The 18,484-nt window shown below is 33.9% G+C and overlaps 2 protein-coding genes across 2 annotated transcripts; one reads left to right on the top strand and one right to left on the bottom strand.

The window, feature by feature from the left end:
• The first annotated feature begins 1,016 nt into the window (after positions 1-1,016).
• LOC106443899 (FAD-linked sulfhydryl oxidase ERV1) lies at positions 1,017-2,868 on the top strand. Its single transcript, XM_013885450.3, has 6 exons — positions 1,017-1,288; positions 1,647-1,724; positions 2,039-2,086; positions 2,280-2,344; positions 2,428-2,505; positions 2,636-2,868. The coding sequence occupies exons 1-6, from the start codon at positions 1,094-1,096 to the stop codon at positions 2,739-2,741; spliced, it is 570 nt and encodes a 189-aa protein (XP_013740904.2). The 5' UTR covers positions 1,017-1,093; the 3' UTR covers positions 2,742-2,868.
• Positions 2,869-13,382: 10,514 nt separating this feature from the next.
• On the bottom strand, positions 13,383-16,738 carry LOC106453334. The gene is made up of 6 exons (XM_048738949.1): positions 15,899-16,738; positions 15,130-15,819; positions 14,542-14,849; positions 14,378-14,459; positions 14,066-14,078; positions 13,383-13,966 (listed from the first exon to the last, which is right to left on the bottom strand). The coding sequence occupies exons 1-6, from the start codon at positions 16,736-16,738 to the stop codon at positions 13,383-13,385; spliced, it is 2,517 nt and encodes an 838-aa protein (XP_048594906.1).
• Positions 16,739-18,484: the final 1,746 nt, after the last annotated feature.

Raw genomic sequence — 18,484 nt, 5'->3', positions numbered from 1 at the left:
GTAAACGTTACATATATAATTAAATTAGTGTGAACACAAAAATAAATTTTATTAATCCAAACAATCTTTTTTTCTATTTTAGATGGTATATAATTAAATTTAAATGACATTAAAATATATATAGTATATTTTAATATTGATATATATTAAATGATGCTTTCAACTCATATAGTTTTTGATAATTTGTATATTTTTATAAAAAAAACTTTAAATCATTGATGACAAAATTTCATTGTGTGATTAGTAGTTATAGTAATTTTTAAATTTTTAAAAAAATTCAAGGCTAAGTTTAAGATTTAAATATTAAGTTGTCAATAAAATGTTCAAAGCAAATTTTGAAATTTAAATATTTATATATTTTATATGGTATATAATTTAATTTAAACGATATATATATATATATATATATATATATATATATATATATATATATATATATATATATATATATATATATATATATATATATTTATATATCTCTTTTACACTTAATAGCTATTAAATGAGACTTTTTACTTATATGATTTTGTAATCATTTGTATTTTATCATAACAAAAATTTAAATTATGGATCAAAAAATTTGAATGTGAGATTTTTAACAGTTTTACTAATTTATATTCATTTTTAAAAATAAAAATATAACATATACAAAAGAATCTAATTTTTATTATATGGTTATTGTAGTTGTTTAATTTATTTTATTAATTTAAAATTAAATAAATATGATAGAGAATACAATAATTTTTTTATCAAATCTTAGTTATTCAAAATCATTAATTTTCATATATATTTTAGTCACATTAGGAAATTCTGTAATTTTTATTTAATGGAAGAATAAAAAACATTAATTATGAATTTATATTAAGTTTAATAAAATCTTATTATATATTTAGATGGACAAACATGTAAAGATTTTAAGACTTATTGGCTCACGTAATTTCATGATATGTAGGACTGTAAATGCAATTATGCATTAAGCAAATTAACTATTGTCTTTATACAATTTTTAATATGCACACAAAAAGGAAAGCAACGGTCTCTAAACTATCCACCGTCTCTCTCCTCGTAACATTGTCCTTCAACAAAGAAGAAAATGGCTGAGAATCCATGGCAGCCTCTTCTCCATACCTTCGAGAAACTATCGAATTGCGTCCAAATTCATCTCTCCAACTTCATCGGCATCAAAAACACTCCTCGTTCGTCACCCACAATCCAAAACCCAATCTCCTCAGACTCTTCCCCAACAATCACAATCAACAGTTCTAATCTTCAGAAACTTCCCCTCAAGGTTCGAATCTTTCTCACAAAATACAATTAGGGATTCAATTAGTTTTAGGATTTGTTAGTGTTTACACTCTTCAATACATTCACCACCAAGTGTTCGATGAAATTCCCCAATGAGCCACTTCTACCTTACCTTGGTTACATGTAGTTGAACCATCTCTACGATGTTGTGGTATGAAAATAGTGTAACTAGCCATGAAAAGCTGTGTCCTGCTTCCATATTTTAAGATTTTCTTGCTTAAAGGTTTCACCTTTAGACACTTATTGAAAAAGGGTTTCATGAGTAAGTATGTAAGCCCATCTTCATTATACTGCACTACATTATGTTGGTACCCTTTGTAGCTTACACTGTCTTCTTTCAGGACAAGCCTATTGGTCCTGTGACTAAAGAAGATCTCGGAAGGGCTACTTGGACATTTCTCCACACTCTTGCTGCGCAGGTTGGGGTTTCTTGATTTTCTTAAATTCTAATCGTATTTTTAGTAACCATACTTATCCTCCTTTAAACCCGAGAGATGAACATGCTTAAGAGGTGTCTTTTGGGTTTAGATTTTTTGGTTGGAACTCTTTGAGATTAGGGAGAGCTGAGAGTGTTCTTTGATTCACTTTAGATTGCCCTCTGTTCAGTGAAATAAAGAGTTCTGGTTCAGTTTATCACACTAATGAGACCTCTACCAAGTTATAAGTAGATGTTTGTGTATTGCTTAATCTCAGGTACGTATTCTGAATCAGATGTTTTTTTTTTTCTCATCAGTATCCAGAAAAACCAACAAGGCAGCAAAAAAAGGATGTTAAAGAACTGGTACAACTCTTCCTACCCTAGTCTATATATAATTTATATAAGTTAGTTTATTAGATCAAGTTGAAATTTATACTAATGCTAGAACTTTCATCTTGATACTTTTAAAAATATATCAAGACTTGACCTTTTCGACCAGCAGTCTCAAGTGTTCTTCATGTGAAAGCTTATAGTGAACATTTTTTCGGTGGTGTAGATGGCAATACTTTCTCGAATGTACCCTTGTAGAGAATGTGCAGATCACTTCAAAGAGATCCTAAGGTAAACTTATCTTGTAACTCATTGCATCTTACTAGAGTTGATTTTCATCACTAGTTCACTCTTCTTTATTTGGTTCGTGATAGATCGAATCCTCCACGAGCTGGATCTCAGGAGGAGTTCTCGCAGTGGCTTTGCCATGTACACAATACCGTAAATAGAAGGTAAACTGAAAGGAGAGTAGTGTTAAAGTTATAGGGAGGGACATTTTTATACATCTCACAGTTGTGGGGCATAGTCAGAGAAAGAATTGAGAAACTTATGATACATATGTGCAATTATAATATTTTGCAGTTTGGGGAAATTGGTGTTCCCTTGCGAGAGAGTGGATGCAAGATGGGGCAAGTTAGAGTGCGAGCAGAAAAGTTGTGATCTTCATGGAACTTCTATGGACTTCTAGACCTCATTATATTTTTACAAATTTACCACCGATTTTATTTACTATTTTATGGAAAGACAATTCCAATTAGGTTGTATTAATTACAAATAATGAATAAATAAATAAATAATATAAATGGTGGAAAACATATAGATCGTGCTTAAATTAGTGTCCTTCATTTTTTGCAATTTGTCAACGTCGCCTCTACGAAACTTGTGAACAACCAAAATCAAGTACTTAAATTACATATTGGTTTTGATTCAAGGGCACTCATGATTTGATAAATATACTGAATAATTACTTGGCTATGCTAAATAATTTTATAATATTATACACCAAACAGTTCCCCATGTGTATCATGTTTTGTGCAAACCCCATATTTCAAATAATCGAGTAATATTGAATTTTGATCTGTTTACAGAACCGTCGACCGGCCTTGAGAGAAACAAAAAGCTTGGATTTCCAGACTTATTTATTTAAATCATCGGCAATTAAATAAAATTAAAGTGCTCAAGCAGTTTAGTGGTAAATGTAGCTGGTACGAAAAAGTTTTTAGCAGTTCATTCCTTTTCATCTCTATTTTTAAAATCTATATTCTTTCAAAAGAATAGTTCTTAACTAATAAACATTAGTTTTTTTCTTAGTTGTTTCAGATTTTTATATGCTCAGGACTGACACTGGTCTTAAAGTAAGAACTATACTTGCAGTTAAATATAGAGAATATTCTACTTGGGGATTAACTAAAATTTGCATTTCTCCATTACACTTGTCACAGAAGCTACTTGTTCGAGACAAACTATTTTGGAATTTTGTGTAGTGATGACTACACCACAGAAACAACACATTTAAAACTCCTGAAAAAATTGGTAGACATGCGAGAAACTTTGTAAACAATTATCCTCTGCCTATTGATGTAAATGATGAATATGAATGATGTAAATGATGAATATGAATGGATAGTTGGTGATTCTCCGTTGCGTGGTTTCAGGTCATCTACCACTTGAGAGGTACTGCGGCCACGGGAGGAAGCTAAAGATTGGGTGGATGTCGTCTGGTTCAAAGGAGGAATTCCTAAGCTCGCATTCACCATGTGGATTGCAAATTATGATAGACTTCCCACCCGTTCCCGCCTTGCAGCATGGGGTCTTGCAATCTCGCCCACCTGCCCTTTCTGCTCAGACTTTGATGAAACCAGAGACCATTTGATGTTGTCATGCACTTACAGCTACGAGGTTTGGCGAGAGGTGCTCCTCAGATGCCATCCTCCGTCAACAATGTTCACCACCTGGTCGGAACTGCTCTCCTGGATCCGGTCTTCACCCTCTAAAAAGCTTACTCTTCTAAGGAAGCTTGCGGTTCAAACTGTCATTTTCAACCTGTGGAAGCAAAGGAATAACCTCATTCACAATCAAACGTCCATCCCACCTGCAACAGTGTTCCATAGTGTTGACAAACAGCTGAGAAATATCATCTCGGCGAGAAGAATAAGAAAGCCTTTCAACGCCCTCATGTCGATGTGGCTGCGATAGGTCTCTTATAAAACTTTTTCTCGTGGTCCATCTTGTTTTTATTTCTTTTTGTCAAGATGGCTCAAACTTAAGAGATTACTTTGTAAAATATTTCTATCATTATATGATATTTACAGTTTAGCAAAAAAAACTTTGTAAACAATTTATTTAATGACTTACAAATAGAAGCTTACTTCGTTTTTACACTCAAAAATTATATTAAGAGAAATAGAAAAGGAAAGAATATATAAGATACATACACAGTGATAATGTAAGAAAAATCGCACCAAAGTGTTTTAGACGGACTATTTTGTTTTAATTTACATAGAATTTTGAGATTTTAAAATTAACTTTAACTTTACTTGAAAATGTTTAACCAATTAGATTTTACAATCTCTTTTATGATTAGTTAACTGATTTTAAAATTATATCCTTGAAATATTTTTTTAGAGAAATGTAATTTTTTTAATCTTTGTGCACTATTACAAAACATCAAGTATTATGAAACAAAGGAAGTATAATAATGTCCTGGGGACATAAGTGAAAAAGATGTTCTGGAAAATAGAAAGGTGAGAGTATTAAATGATCATTACTTATTTGTCAAAAAAGATTTTGAATATTTTAAATACTTTCAAAGTTGGCCAACAAATATATTTTGGTCTCTCTAGTGAACGAACAAATATGACTAGCCATAAACTATGAAGTATGCTTCAAGTCACATATCTTAAGAAACTTCGCTCATAAAATATTAATCTATAATGATTTTAAAAGAGCTTTTATATACAGTAATGGACATGGACCTTACAAACATACTAATAAAACACTACTACAATACATGCCTCATGCATGTAGTTATATATTAGACCTAACATTTGAACTTTATATCAATTCTTTAATGTCTTTTTGGATGTACATTTCTAAACTTTTTTTGTTAAACAAGTACAAATCTTTTTAAATTTCAACTACTATCCAACAAATATATCATCTATTATAATGACGTTTACGAAGAGGCATTGTGATATATCATATTGTGTTTAGAATATATAAATCAAATTACTTTGAACCTAGATGATTGAGAATATTACAGTTGGAAAAGAAAAACTTGTTACATAAAAGTTCCACTAAATAATACGATATAGTGCTAAATATTGTGCCTTCAAGAACTGAATATAATGATAAATCTGGATTGATTGGTCTAGTAGAAGGAATAATTTAGAATAACGTTATAAGTTTGGATATGTTTGAGTAAACGAATGCAGAAAAATGTTTTTGGCTATTTGGTTACCGATCTTAGGTGTATAGTAATCTGAAATAAACTTATATTATTACCTGAGAACATGCTCCATCCAGATAATAGGAAGATATGTCAAGTAGTTTGTATTACTATCTTCGCAGTGTCACAAAAATAAGCAATGGAAACTTCAAAAGGAAATAACACGCACGCTATTGCTTTGTTAGTGTAATGAAGTTGTCAAAGTAGTTAGATGGTGCTTTTGTGTTTGTGAGATAGAGATGGACTCTTATTTAGAGCATCTCCAAAAGAAACTCTATAACTCCAAATATAGAGTTTTTTGCTCTCCAAAAAGGAACTTCAAAACTTCAAATTTGAAGTTTTGAAGAGTGAAACTCCAAATATAGAGTTTCACTTTTCAAAACTTCAAATTTGAAGTTTCATCTTTTTATTTGCATTTTGGTCCTTACAATTATACATCATATTTATAATTCTTAAATATTTTTTTGTTTATTGTTTTAATCTTTAAAAAATTTATATCTCATAAATATTTTAAATTTGTTTTATAAATTTAATTTTTACACATGAAATTAAATAAAAAAATTTAAAACAAGATTTATAATATTTTAAAACTAGAATTAAACAACAAGAATATTACAAAAAACCATAATACAAACTTATTAAAAAGACACATGAAGACATAATTATTACTCAAATTTAAATATTATGACAACACTAATAGTATGGTAAATTTGCTCCGGAACCTCAAAAATCTACAAAATATTGTCCAAACAAATTTTGTGTAACCAAAGATGATTGTTGTTGTTGCTCTTGACGCATTTTTCGTATGATTCTTTCTTGTTTAGATCGAATGTATTCACGAATATTAACATGATTGATAGAAGCTAAGTTTTTTAGCAATATTTTATTTTCCTCTTTTACTTTTTTAAAAGCTAACTTTTTTGCTTTATTTTGTAGTCATAATTCAATCATCTCATGACCTTTTTCCTTGCTTGTTATACTTTCGTTTAAAAGATCAAGGATTTTTTCGTTTGATAATATCAAACTATCAGCAGCCATATTATGAGGATATCCGATTTCAACAATTTTTGGCTCGTAATCTACAAATAAAAAATAAAGAGAATCATTTCTTACTTCGAAATGCACTAATTGATCATATATGGGAGCATTATAGAAATAATTTTATGGAATAATGTAATATTTGTTTGCAGTTTAATATTTAAGTATGTACTTTTATTTATAATTTTATATTTTAGTGTAAGATTTTTTTAATTAATATTTCTGTAATATTTATATATATGTACTAGTTATTTATAGAAATTTTATGAATTTACATCAACTATGACAAATATAAGGACCATAGTGTAAAATATAAATAATTTTGAAGTTAGGTTTGAAGTTTTACTTTTGGAGAAGAACACATTGAAACTTTAAATATAGAGTTTTGGAAACTTCAAAATAGAGTTTCTTTTTGGAGATGCTCTAAAAGGCCTTTTCCTTTTTTCCAATTATTAACAATCAAAGAGATGTCATCCCCACACCTTATCTAACAGTTTGGTTTAGTGGTTTAACTACAAATCTTAGAAGACAATTTACTTTCAAAGTTTCAATTGTTTAAAAACTTTGAAAGAATCAACGTATACATGATGAAAATGATCCCGGAGTTTTGGGGGTGTGCCCTGCCCGTTTTCGAATCGATTAAGGTACGCATCTGTTTATTGGAAGACCAAAAACTTAATAAGACTACATTTTATATATTGATATCATTAATATACGTATTCTGTATCCTAAGCATTCAAAACAATTTCATTGGGTGATTTTCGTCTCTAATTTAACAAAATTGTAACAGTACTAGTCGATGATGCATGTTCGTACACTCATATCATTAGAACTGTCAATGAGCATGCACACGAGACTTTTTAGCTAGTACATACCTATATTAATATAAATGTATCTTTTACTCCCTTCGTTTAAAAAAGATAAATATTAAAAAAAAATTGTTTCACAAAGATAGATATTTTATATTTTTATGAAAAAATTGCAAACTTCAAAAAAAAATTGATTTTATTCAATTAATATTGGTTAAAAATATTTAAAATTAAAAATTGCAGAAAACATTAATACATTTCTTATAGTGATTTAATGTGTTTTTTAATATGTGTGAAAACGCTAAAAAAATTATCTTTATGAAACGGATGGAATAATAAATATTTTAAAAATTTATGTTTCTTCGTTTAAAATTATACTAATATAGGAAAATGATGATTTTTTCCTAAAAATCATCATTTAAAAAGTTGTTTGTATTGCTAAACCCGCATGATGCATGATTTTTTTTTAAAGGTGATGCATGGTTGTTTGTTGATAAATATTCGTGTTGTTAACATATTGAAACTTTTGAGTAAAGCTCTTTAAAAGAAGTTCAAGAGGAGCATGATCATTTCACTATTATTACCATATCACTACTACTTATATACTCCCTCCGTTTTTTAATATAAGTCGTCCTTCCGTTTTTTAATATAAGTCGTTTTACAGCTATGCACGTAGATTAAGAAAACCATTAATTTTTTATATTTTCTAAACAAAAACATCATTAATTATTTACCTAACCACAATTCAACCAATAGAAAAATAGAAGATATTTATCATTGATCATACAACATTAATTATTTATAAATTTTACATACAAAACCGAAAACGACATATAATTTGAAACAAAAAAGTTTTTCTAAAACGACTTATATTAAAAAGCGGAGGGAGTATAGAATATCGAGACACAAATATTAATTAATTATTTGATAAATTCTAAACTGATTGTTATTATTATTATTATTTTTTTTTAATTGTTATTAGTTATTACTGTATTATTTAGAGAGTGGTTTAAGATAGCTTTGACTCTAAGCAAAAATGACTAAGCATGGACTAACTAACACTCACTACGAAGCAAGAAAAATATTAATGGAAGCTTAAAGTGACATTACATCTTTTGATTTTCTATAAATATTTCATTAACGTTAATAGCAAATACATTACTTTGCTTGTAGTGATATTATCTCATTCTCACGTACGTACACACTTTCCTTGAGAATAAAATTTAGGAATCCCTACATAAATTGACCCATTCTTTTCTCTCTCGTTGCTTTATATTGACCGTATACGACCGAAACAAGGGTGTTTTTCAAAACCAACCCATATTTTCAAGTCAAATCCAAAACCAACCTCTTTTTTTTTGTCCATATATTCATCAATAAAATTTTCATACTATCTTTATGTTTTTGAATTATTCACAAAATTGCCATTTTTATTTATTTTTTTTATTAATTTCGAAATTAGCAAAAAACCAAATACACCCTAACCATTTCTTCTTATTTACAAAAATGCCATCATCATCAATTTTTTCAACCACCATGAACCACCATTTTTGAGCTCTAAAGCTCTAGAATTCAATTTTCAACCACTTTTTTTTCTCATTCTAACCCAAAAAAACTTCATTTCCTCTCATCTCCTCTACATTTCCATCTAAAAAACTCTCATAACTCTCATTTTCAAAATCACAAACTTCATATTTTCGAGTTTCTTCATTAGTGAATTGTTAAAGATGCTTCTTTTTGCTCATATTTGGAGTTTGGACGGTTGAAAAGGTTGGAAACGAGCTTTACATAGGAAAAATGTAACTATTTACATGGTTTTCGTTCTTTTTCAGATCTGTGTCGCGACGGTAGACTGTTTTGTATGTCTACGCCTCCGTAGAGACTTACGATGCAGTCTATTTGTCAACACACGGGTTAGTTTTGCAATTGACCAGAAATTTTTTTTTTTCTAACGCAGACTTCCCCAATAGTCTCTGTCTTTACCTTTGACAACAAAAATAAAACTTTCGGTAGACTTACTCAGACGTCTACCTAAAAGAGGTTAGTTTTTCATTTGACCGAACTTTTGACTTTTCAAAATAGACTTCAACGGAAGTCTACAAAGTGTAGACTGCCAACGAAGTCTATAAAATGTCAGTTTTGCATTTAACCAAAACTTTGACTTCGTGAAATAGGTTAGTTTTGTGTTTGACCAAAAAGTTTAAAAAGCAGTAAAAAATTTATTAAATTGTAGACTTCATATGTAGTCTTCTTATCTTAGAAAAAAAAAATTGTAGACTGCGTATAAAGTCTGTCTTTTTATTTTGGTCAAATGCAAAACCAACCCGTCGGATTTGAAAGTAGACTTCAAAAAAGTCTACACACACGTAGACATTCATTTCGATCTAGTGATTGGAAGTCAAACTTGGTCAATTGCAAAACTAACCTCTTTCAAAAAAATGCAAACATGTAGACTGCATATGAAGTCTAGTTCTGAAAGTCAAATCTTGGATGAATTATGGTCAATTGCAAAAACTAACCTTTTTAAATTGTAGACTGAAATGAAAGTCTACATGAACAAAATCACAACTTTTTTTCAACTATAGAAAGCAACCCGTAAAATGGTCAATTGCAAAAACCAACCCAAATCGTAGACCTATTTGACAGTCTACGTCTGTAAATTGAAACGAACGTCTAAATTGTCAGAGACGGAATATTAAGTCTGCGTAGAAAAATCTATAAAAATGCAAATTTGTGTATTATTCATTAGGTTTTTTCTAGTTTTTTTTGTTTGAAACTGTGTGTTAATTAATCCTAATGGGTTTGGGTGATTTTGAAAAGAATTTTTTTTTATAATTATGAAGGTATAATTCATTTGATTTGACAATGTTGTTAGTTAATAATTGTAGACGTATTTGTAAGTCTTCGTTTATAGTTTTATGAAACATGAAATATTTCTTTGCTGATTATGTAAACCTGTATTTTTTTTTTGCAGGATATGGCTCAGATACCTGTTGTATATGGAGAATGAGTGGTGAAAGGCTCTTTGTGGGAGTTTGTGGTCAATAATCGGAAAGGAGGGAGAATGTTACTTGTGCCAGATGGTTGTACACATGGTGAACTTCATGAAATGGCACTAGAAGATTATGGTCTGGACAAGAAAATCGAGAAGGTGGAGCTAACATATTCCTTACCAGATGTCATTCTACAGCAAATGACTCCGGATACTCCTCCTATGCATGTCACGAATGATAGACAAGTGCGGAACTTGATCGAGTTGGCCAAGACACACTTTGTACGCCTTTGTGTATCAAGCCAGAGCCAAGTAGAAGTTGGAGTTGATGATGATGCGGATGTGTCTGATGGTGATGATAGTAATTTTGCTGATGAAGATACTGGTCAAGATACTGATTCAGAGTGGGATGAAGATAGTAACGATGCTGATGATGTTCAAGCAACTGCTGATGATGTTCAAGCAACTGTTGATGTTGATGTTGACGATGGTGTAAACTACAGTGATTACGGGAAAGTGAAAGATGAGGATTCTGACGAGGATGCAAATGAAACGCTTTATGATGGTTATAAAGCACAGTTCTCTGGTGGGGAAGGAAGATCGTTGTCCTTAAAGGACAATATATATGTCGGTCAGAGTTTTGCTAGTAAGGCTGAGCTTGTTTCAAAGCTGGAGTCGGTGGCTGTGGAATATAAATTTACATTCTCAGCATATAAGACAACGAAAACTCTGTATGTGGCTAAGTGTCGTGTTCAAGGATGTGGTTGGAAGCTTAGAGCGAGTGTGAAGCATGGGCCAAAGACATTTTGGGTGACAAAATATTCAAAAACTCATACATGTTCAGTGGCGGATCGAATGGCTCAACGGAAACATTTTACTCCGAAATATGTTGCAAGACTATTTATAGAACGGGTTGGGATCATAGATGGGCTTACACCAAAGCATATCATAGACGCGATGAGGAACATGTTTGGTATGAAGCTTGATTACAACACTTCGTATAGAGCTTTGTCATCTGCGCAAGAGTTGGTGAGAGGAACAGCAGAAGATGGATATGAGAATCTGCCTTCTTATTTGCGTCAGATCGAGATATCGAATCCGGGAACTGTCACATGTCTTGTGAAAGATAGTGAAAACAGATTTAAGTATCTATTCCTATCTTTTGCAGCTTCGACAGCTGGTTTTAACTATATTAGGAGGGTTATTGTGGTGGATGGGACTCATCTATGTGGAAAGTATGAAGGAGTTATGATAGTTGCTGCTGCCCAAGATGGTAATTTTTAGATTTTTCCATTGGCTATTGCGATTGTGGATGCGGAGAATGATGAGTCATGGGAATGATTTTTTACCCAATTGCGGAGATGTGTTTCAGATCAGTATGCTTTGGTGATAGTTTCTGACAGGCACGGTTCCATTAAGAAGGCGTGTGAGAAGGTTTTTCCTTGGGCAGGGCGAGGAATATGCTATTATCATCTACAACAGAACATAGTCCAAAAGTTCAAGGGAAATCACATGTTGTACTTGGTCAAAGGCGCTGCTTATGCACATACGCTTTTCGATTTTAACCGCTACATGGATGAGATACGGAGTATAAACCCAAGCCTTGCAACATATTTGGAAAATGCTGACGTCTCTTTATGGTCACGAGTTCACTTTCAAGGTGACAGATACAACATAAAGACTAGCAACATCGCAGAATCCATCAACTCTGCACTTAAGCCAGCCAAAGGATTCCCAATCTCATTCCTTCTTGAATTTATACGCGAGAAGCTAGGAAGGTGGTTCTTTAAAAGGAGAGAAGATGCTTTGAGTCTCACTTCACATCATAGTCGGGGAGTCGAAAACTTGTTGGCTATTCGTGAAGAGTATGCAGATATGATGAATGTGGAGCGTATTGATGGTTGGCGATTTGTTGTGAGAGGAGGACATCGAGATTGTGTTGTTGACTTGGAACTTCGGAGGTGTCAATGTGGTGTGTTTGATATTGAGAAGATACCTTGTTCACATGTCATTGCAGCTGCAAAGGATGCAAATATTCATGTCTCTACGCTTGTATGCCCATCCTATTCAAAGAATTATCTTTATGCAGCATACGCGGCAAATATATATCCCAAAAGTGACGTTCTGGAAGCTCCCAACACTGATGACACATCACCTGCCAATGAAGAAGAAGCTCATAACACTGATGACACAACACCTGCTAATGAAGAAGGAGCTGATAAGGAACGTAAATGTCTTCCTCCAGAGGTCAAGCGTGGAAGGGGTAGGCAAAAGAAGTTGAGGTGGCAGTCTTGGCTAGAAATTTCCAGGATGAGGGGAAACCAACCGCGAAAACGGCACAAGGATTATAGTTTCTCCCAGTGCAAACAACCGGGTCACACTCGTCCTAACTGTCCAGGTTAAACTGGTGTTGTCTGTCTTATTGCTTTAGATGTTGTCTTATGTCTTGTGTGGAACTTATTAGTTGTATTGTTGCTTTGGATATTGTCTTATTGCTTTGGATGTTGTCTTATGTCTTATGTGTGAAACTTATCAGTTGTCTTATTGCTTTGGATGTTGTCTTATGTCTTATGTCTTATTGTGTTAGTCTTCTGTTACAGAACGCAGACTTCTTTTGTAGTCTTCTTTTACAGAACGCAGACTTCTTTTATAGTCTTCTTTTACTTACCGCAGACTTCTTATGTAGTCTTTTTGAAAAGAAGACTAATACGTAAGTCTCTGAGTTGTCTCGAATTTGTATTTTTGGTCGAAGATGAGCTAAGAAAGACTAATATACTGATAAAAAGATGATGTCTAGATAGTAGTCGAGTAGCAGACTTCTGTAAAAGTCTTCTGTAAAAGAAGACTAATACTTAAGTCTGCTGCAAGCAAATTACATAATTTTGTTACAAACAAAAGTGTGCTACATCAGCCTGTTACTCACAGCACAATACAATAGTCTGGTACAAAAGACTACTAAATCAACCTACATATATCCGATGAGGAAAGTCACCAAAAAACTTCATACTTTCCCTCAATTCTACCCAAAAAAGTGGATTAACCTTAGTCATAGACACCGAGATGATTGTAATCACGTTTCTCTGTGCCGTTTATCCTGGTCTCATCAAATATCTCACTCGCCATCTGAGACCTGATTGTCTTGATCTTCTTATCACACAGCTCATGAGGTGGGAATGGCATGCCAAGTGCATGACATTCTATATACTTCAAGCAATACACTCCACAGTCACCACTTTGTTTGTTTTGTGGCACCCCAGATTCACGCTCATGTGTGAAATCAACCGTGTACAACTCCCTCTCCGCACCGGTAGATAACATACGCAGCATGTACGGCAGCATGTGTGCAATAGGCTTCACGGCCTTAGCAATTTCTGCATCCGTAGCGTAAGCAAGATCACTATCCCAAATGACTATGCGTCTCCTCGGGATTGATATCCAGCAAGCTACCCAATGATCGTTCTTGACCAATAATGGCGCATATATATCATCAATCTCCAGTGCCCATGTCTTATTTGATCTGCTATACGCTGGTTCCTCGCCTGTGTAGTAGTCTAAGGCACCAGGAGGGAGTAGTTTACCTGAGCCGTCAGGATTGGCAGGAGAGGCCAGAAACTCTGAGTACTTTGCTGTCCACATTTGAGTAAATACAGCATCCAACATGCAAATTCTGTCCGACCTAAACCATTCAGGGTGCTTTGTGTATCAGAGCCTTAAAAGATTAATGCCAGCATCCATGTGCTGCAGTTACAACATTAGAGACTTCTACATCAGAGACATCTACATGCGAGAGAAGTCTACATGAGAGAGAAGTCTACATACTGTGTCAATCAACCATTTTGTAGGAGTTAGTAGTATGTAGAACCAATCACTTGATGAACCTTTGACCTTCGAGAAGTCTACATGAGAGAGAAGTCTACATACCGTGTCAATCAACCATTTTGTAGGAGTTAGTAGTATGTAGAACCAATCATTAGAGACTTCTACATCAGAGACATCTACATGCGAGAGAAGTCTACATGAGAGAGAAGTCTACATACCGTGTCAATCAACCATTTTGTAGGAGTTAGTAGTATGTAGAACCAATCACTTGATGAACCTTTGACCTTCTGTCGCCATTTGCTGTGAATAATCAAATTAAATAAATAAAACACTACAAAGTCTTTATATAAAGAGCAATTAATTTAGGAAATTGATGACTTACGGGTCAAGTTTCACCCAATCAAGAAGAGCAGAGAGCTTTTGGCGATCAGGATTAGCAAATGGGTTATATCTCTGGCCTTGCTTCGGCTGGTTAGGTATAATAACCTTTGCCGTGCTGTTTCCATCAAAAGGAGACTGCTGAGTTGCAGCAAGCCTACGTTGCCGCTCACTCTTAGCACGGGCCACAATGCGAGCAGCTCTCAGTTTACGAACTTGTTTCAGTTTTTTCACAGAACCATAATCAATGTGTGATTGTTCTTTATCTACTACAACCACACTTATGCCTCCATTCTCATTTTCACTCTCACTCTGCATTTGTTTTCAGTAGAAATAACACATTAATAACAGGCACAAATTTTATACAAACCAAAAGAGAACATACAAATGCACACGTTTTTCAAACCAAACAAGCTAATATTCCAAGGTTCCAAAACAACATGAAAAAGGACTAATATTCCAAGGTTCCACACAACATGAAAAAGGTTCCACCGTTCCAAATCCAAATGCAAATGCAAACAAGTTATTTCTTTTTCACTGATTTTTTTCCTCTTTTCGGATTGAGTGGTTTGGGAGATGTTTTGGTACTAACCACAGTGGCTTGGGTGTCTCTAGCTTTGGCTCTTGTTGTCATTCCTTTGGGAGCTGTTTCCGCAGCTTTGCTTTCCTCGGCTCTACTTTCCTCGGCTCTGCTTTCCTCACCTTTGCTTTCATCACCTTTGCTTCCTTCAGCGCTGTCCTTCTTAGCTTTGTCTTCATCAGATTTGTTTGCCTCAGGTACATCAGTAGATGAACCAGCTTTGGTGTGGTCTTCCTTCCAACCTTCACGCACCATCTTCTCAACAGCTCCCACTTGAGTTGTAAGGCCCTCAATCATGTGGGATTGTATCTTCAGAGTGTTCTCGCATCTGCTCAGCCCCTCAACCATATTAGAAGTCAGGCCAGTTAGCCAACGAACTATTTCTCCTTTCATGGTCTCCACATCCAGGCCAGGGGACTCACGAGCCTTTTTGCGTGATTCTGCATCAGACTGTGTGCGAGAAGGGGACACTGTCTTCAAGCTTCGCATCATCTGACCAGCTTCTGTCTTCATCGGATGAATCTCCACCTTCACATTTGTCCACAGTTTTGTTCCAACAAGAGGCCAGTGACTTTGTTCCCACGCCCAGCCTGAAGAAAACATTGCCTTCACTATGTTATCAGCCTTCTCATCTTCCAGCTCACCATCCCAGCGAGGGAACATTTCAGAGTAATCCTTCATAGTAAAGTTCTTAGTCCTAGTCTGCAGAAGATAAAACTATTAAGTTAGTATAAAACCACGTTATATCAAATTAATGCATATATAAACATAAGAAGCATACCTGTTTCAGCATATTCTCCTGGAGCCTTCTCTGGCCTTTGCCACCTAAGAAGGCAAGTAGAGGTGGGGTCGGAGAACCTTCTATAGGGAGACCATACCCAGCTCCGAATTCAGGGAGACAGCAGTAGACCCAGACTTGAAGAACCTGAACAAAGCCTTCAATAGCATATGTTTTTGTCAAGTCTACACCCTTCACCGACTCCATCAAGAATTTAAAGGCTACTCTTCCCCACGGATAATCTTCAAAAGCATCTAGATCCATCACTAACCTAGCCAGGCTAGCCCGTGTGGGTGACGAGGTTCTTCTTGCTTCGATGAAGCCAGCGTAGATGGCTAGATACCCTAAACGCAGCCGATCATCTCGAGACCATGTTCTGCACATCTGACACGCTGTAGTTAATTCATCAATACTTGGGCCCCGGTCGAAATTCACTCCCATCTGCGCCCAAAATGCTTTCATGTCAGCCGTTACCTCAACCAACGGATTCTCGAGATTCTTCACATACTCGCAGTTCAGGCCAGTTATCTCTTCAAATTCATGCAGAGAAAACCACAATGGTTCAACACCTACGAGACTCCACAACTCAAACTTCTTCTTGCAGTCAAGCTGAAAACACAGTATATAGTGCACCAGCCTTGAAGCCCATCCAAACTTCATTTCGTGGAACTTTAAGAACACTCCTACTTTCGAGTTCTTGAGCTCCTCCCATTCATCTGCCTCGAGTGCTTCTTTAAGAGCAGGGAAGAGCTTGCTGTCATTGCTGTAGTAGGCAATGCTTTTATTCGGAAAAGGTTCATGGCCTACACTATACAGCCTTTGTGGGAAATCAAGTTTATCCATTTTGAAACCTGCAGCAAAAAAGCACAAACAAAAAATTACACAAGAGAAGTTTACAAACGAATAAAAGAAGTCTACAATTCAAAATGAATTCTATGCGAGAAGTCTACAATTCAAAATGAAGTCTACACGAGAAGTCTACAATGCAGAATGAAGTCTACACGAGAAGTCTACAATGCAAAATAAAGTCTACCCGAGAAGTCTACAATGCAAAATGAAGTCTACCCGAGAAGTCTACAAATCAAAATGAAGTCTACACGAGAATTAACCATTCAAACTAAATTAATAACCCAAACTCTATCATAAATCGAGAATACGAAACCATCTAACCAAACTAAATTTGTCATCCTTCAACGGAAGCCAAAAACAGTATAAAACAATTCAAAAAATATGTCTACATATCAACAATGATGTCTACCTTAAAGTAGACTGACCGGAAGCAGAAAATGGATTAGAGAAGAAACTAATAGGTTAGTTAACAAACTAGGAGAGAGGTTACAGGAATATAAGTCAACTAGTTAGGTTATTAGTTAAACGAGAGAAGACATAGAGAGATGAAGTACCGTTCGTTCCCTGGAAAGATGAAACACAGTTTGTTCGCTCGCTAGAGTAGAAGCCGTGAGACTGACAGGAAGCAGAGATTTGGAAGTCGCCGGCTCAGATCTGAAAAAGAAAAAGGTAAAGGTGGTTACTTTTAGCAACGGAGCGGACGAAGCCGAAGACAAGCCGAAGACATTTAACTTACCAGAGCGACGGAGTGGACAACGACTAGTTTAAGCGGCGGAAACGGTGTGGCTAGAGTTCGCCGGAAATCTCCCCGAAAATCGCATGAGAGAGAGAACGGCGGGGATTAGGGTTTTTTTTTACCCCAAAAAGCTTAACAAATCGTATTTATATTCTGGGTAACTTTTCTGGTTAGGTTAAAAGAGGTTTGGTTTAAATTCGATTTGGTTAATATTATATTGGTTAAATCCGGTTAGGTTAAATTTGATGTGTGGACTTCTTTGTAAGTCTACAACGATTTTTTTCTTTCCCTTTATTATTTGCGAAAATTAAAAAGATAACTTACAAACTTTGTTTGTTTATTTTTAATATTTATAATATATGATTTAACATTCTTATTCATAAATATGTAAATTTAATTTAAAATAAAAAGATTTTATGTAAACACCAATAAAATAAACTGAAAAGGACGTCTCCAGCTAAATAGACTTTTTTGTAGGTCTACGAAACCCTAAACCCCAAATATCAAACCCTAAATGTTTTGCTTGATAATCAAAAAGTTCCAATTATACAAAATATAAACTACTAAACATTAATATGTAGATTTAAGTTAATAAAACAAAAAAAAAACAAAATCTAAAATCTAACCCTATGAAATCCACCACTAAAAGACATAACATGTTATAAACTTTTGTTTGTAAACTATAAACATTGTCTAACACATGATAACCAAATTAGTATATATTCTTGAAAATTGTTCAATTATATGAAATTTTAATTTATTTAGTTCATATTATCCATTATATTGATGATTAGTTAAAAATATCACTATAATTATTTTTATACATTTTCAAAATTAAATTTTTAGATCAAATTAGAGTATAGACTACAAACTAAGTCTATAAGGTAGACTTCTTAGAAAGTCTAAACATTTGTAGACTTCGTTTTTTACGTGTAGACTTCCAAAGGATAAAAACGTAAAATACATTTCTGTTTTTTTTGTTTGGTCATAAGGATTAAATAGTA

Source organism: Brassica napus, chromosome A8, assembly GCF_020379485.1.
Source record: "Brassica napus cultivar Da-Ae chromosome A8, Da-Ae, whole genome shotgun sequence".
NCBI classification, from domain to species: Eukaryota; Viridiplantae; Streptophyta; class Magnoliopsida; order Brassicales; family Brassicaceae; genus Brassica; species Brassica napus.
This window is presented reverse-complemented; position numbering and strand designations above follow the sequence as displayed.

Bases quoted from the DNA above. Each gene is read 5' to 3' on its own strand.
- LOC106443899 (XM_013885450.3), top strand. From the start codon at position 1,094: ATGGCTGAGAATCCATGGCAGCCTCTTCTCCATACCTTCGAGAAACTA. The intron at 1,725-2,038 runs GTTGGGGTTTCT...TTTTCTCATCAG, and splicing joins TCCACACTCTTGCTGCGCAG to TATCCAGAAAAACCAACAAG. The intron at 2,087-2,279 runs GTACAACTCTTC...TCGGTGGTGTAG, and splicing joins AAAAGGATGTTAAAGAACTG to ATGGCAATACTTTCTCGAAT.
- LOC106453334 (XM_048738949.1), bottom strand. From the start codon at position 16,738: ATGGATAAACTTGATTTCCCACAAAGGCTGTATAGTGTAGGCCATGAA. The intron at 15,820-15,898 runs GTATGCTTCTTA...TATCTTCTGCAG, and splicing joins AGGAGAATATGCTGAAACAG to ACTAGGACTAAGAACTTTAC. The intron at 14,460-14,541 runs GTAAGTCATCAA...GATTATTCACAG, and splicing joins GATTGGGTGAAACTTGACCC to CAAATGGCGACAGAAGGTCA.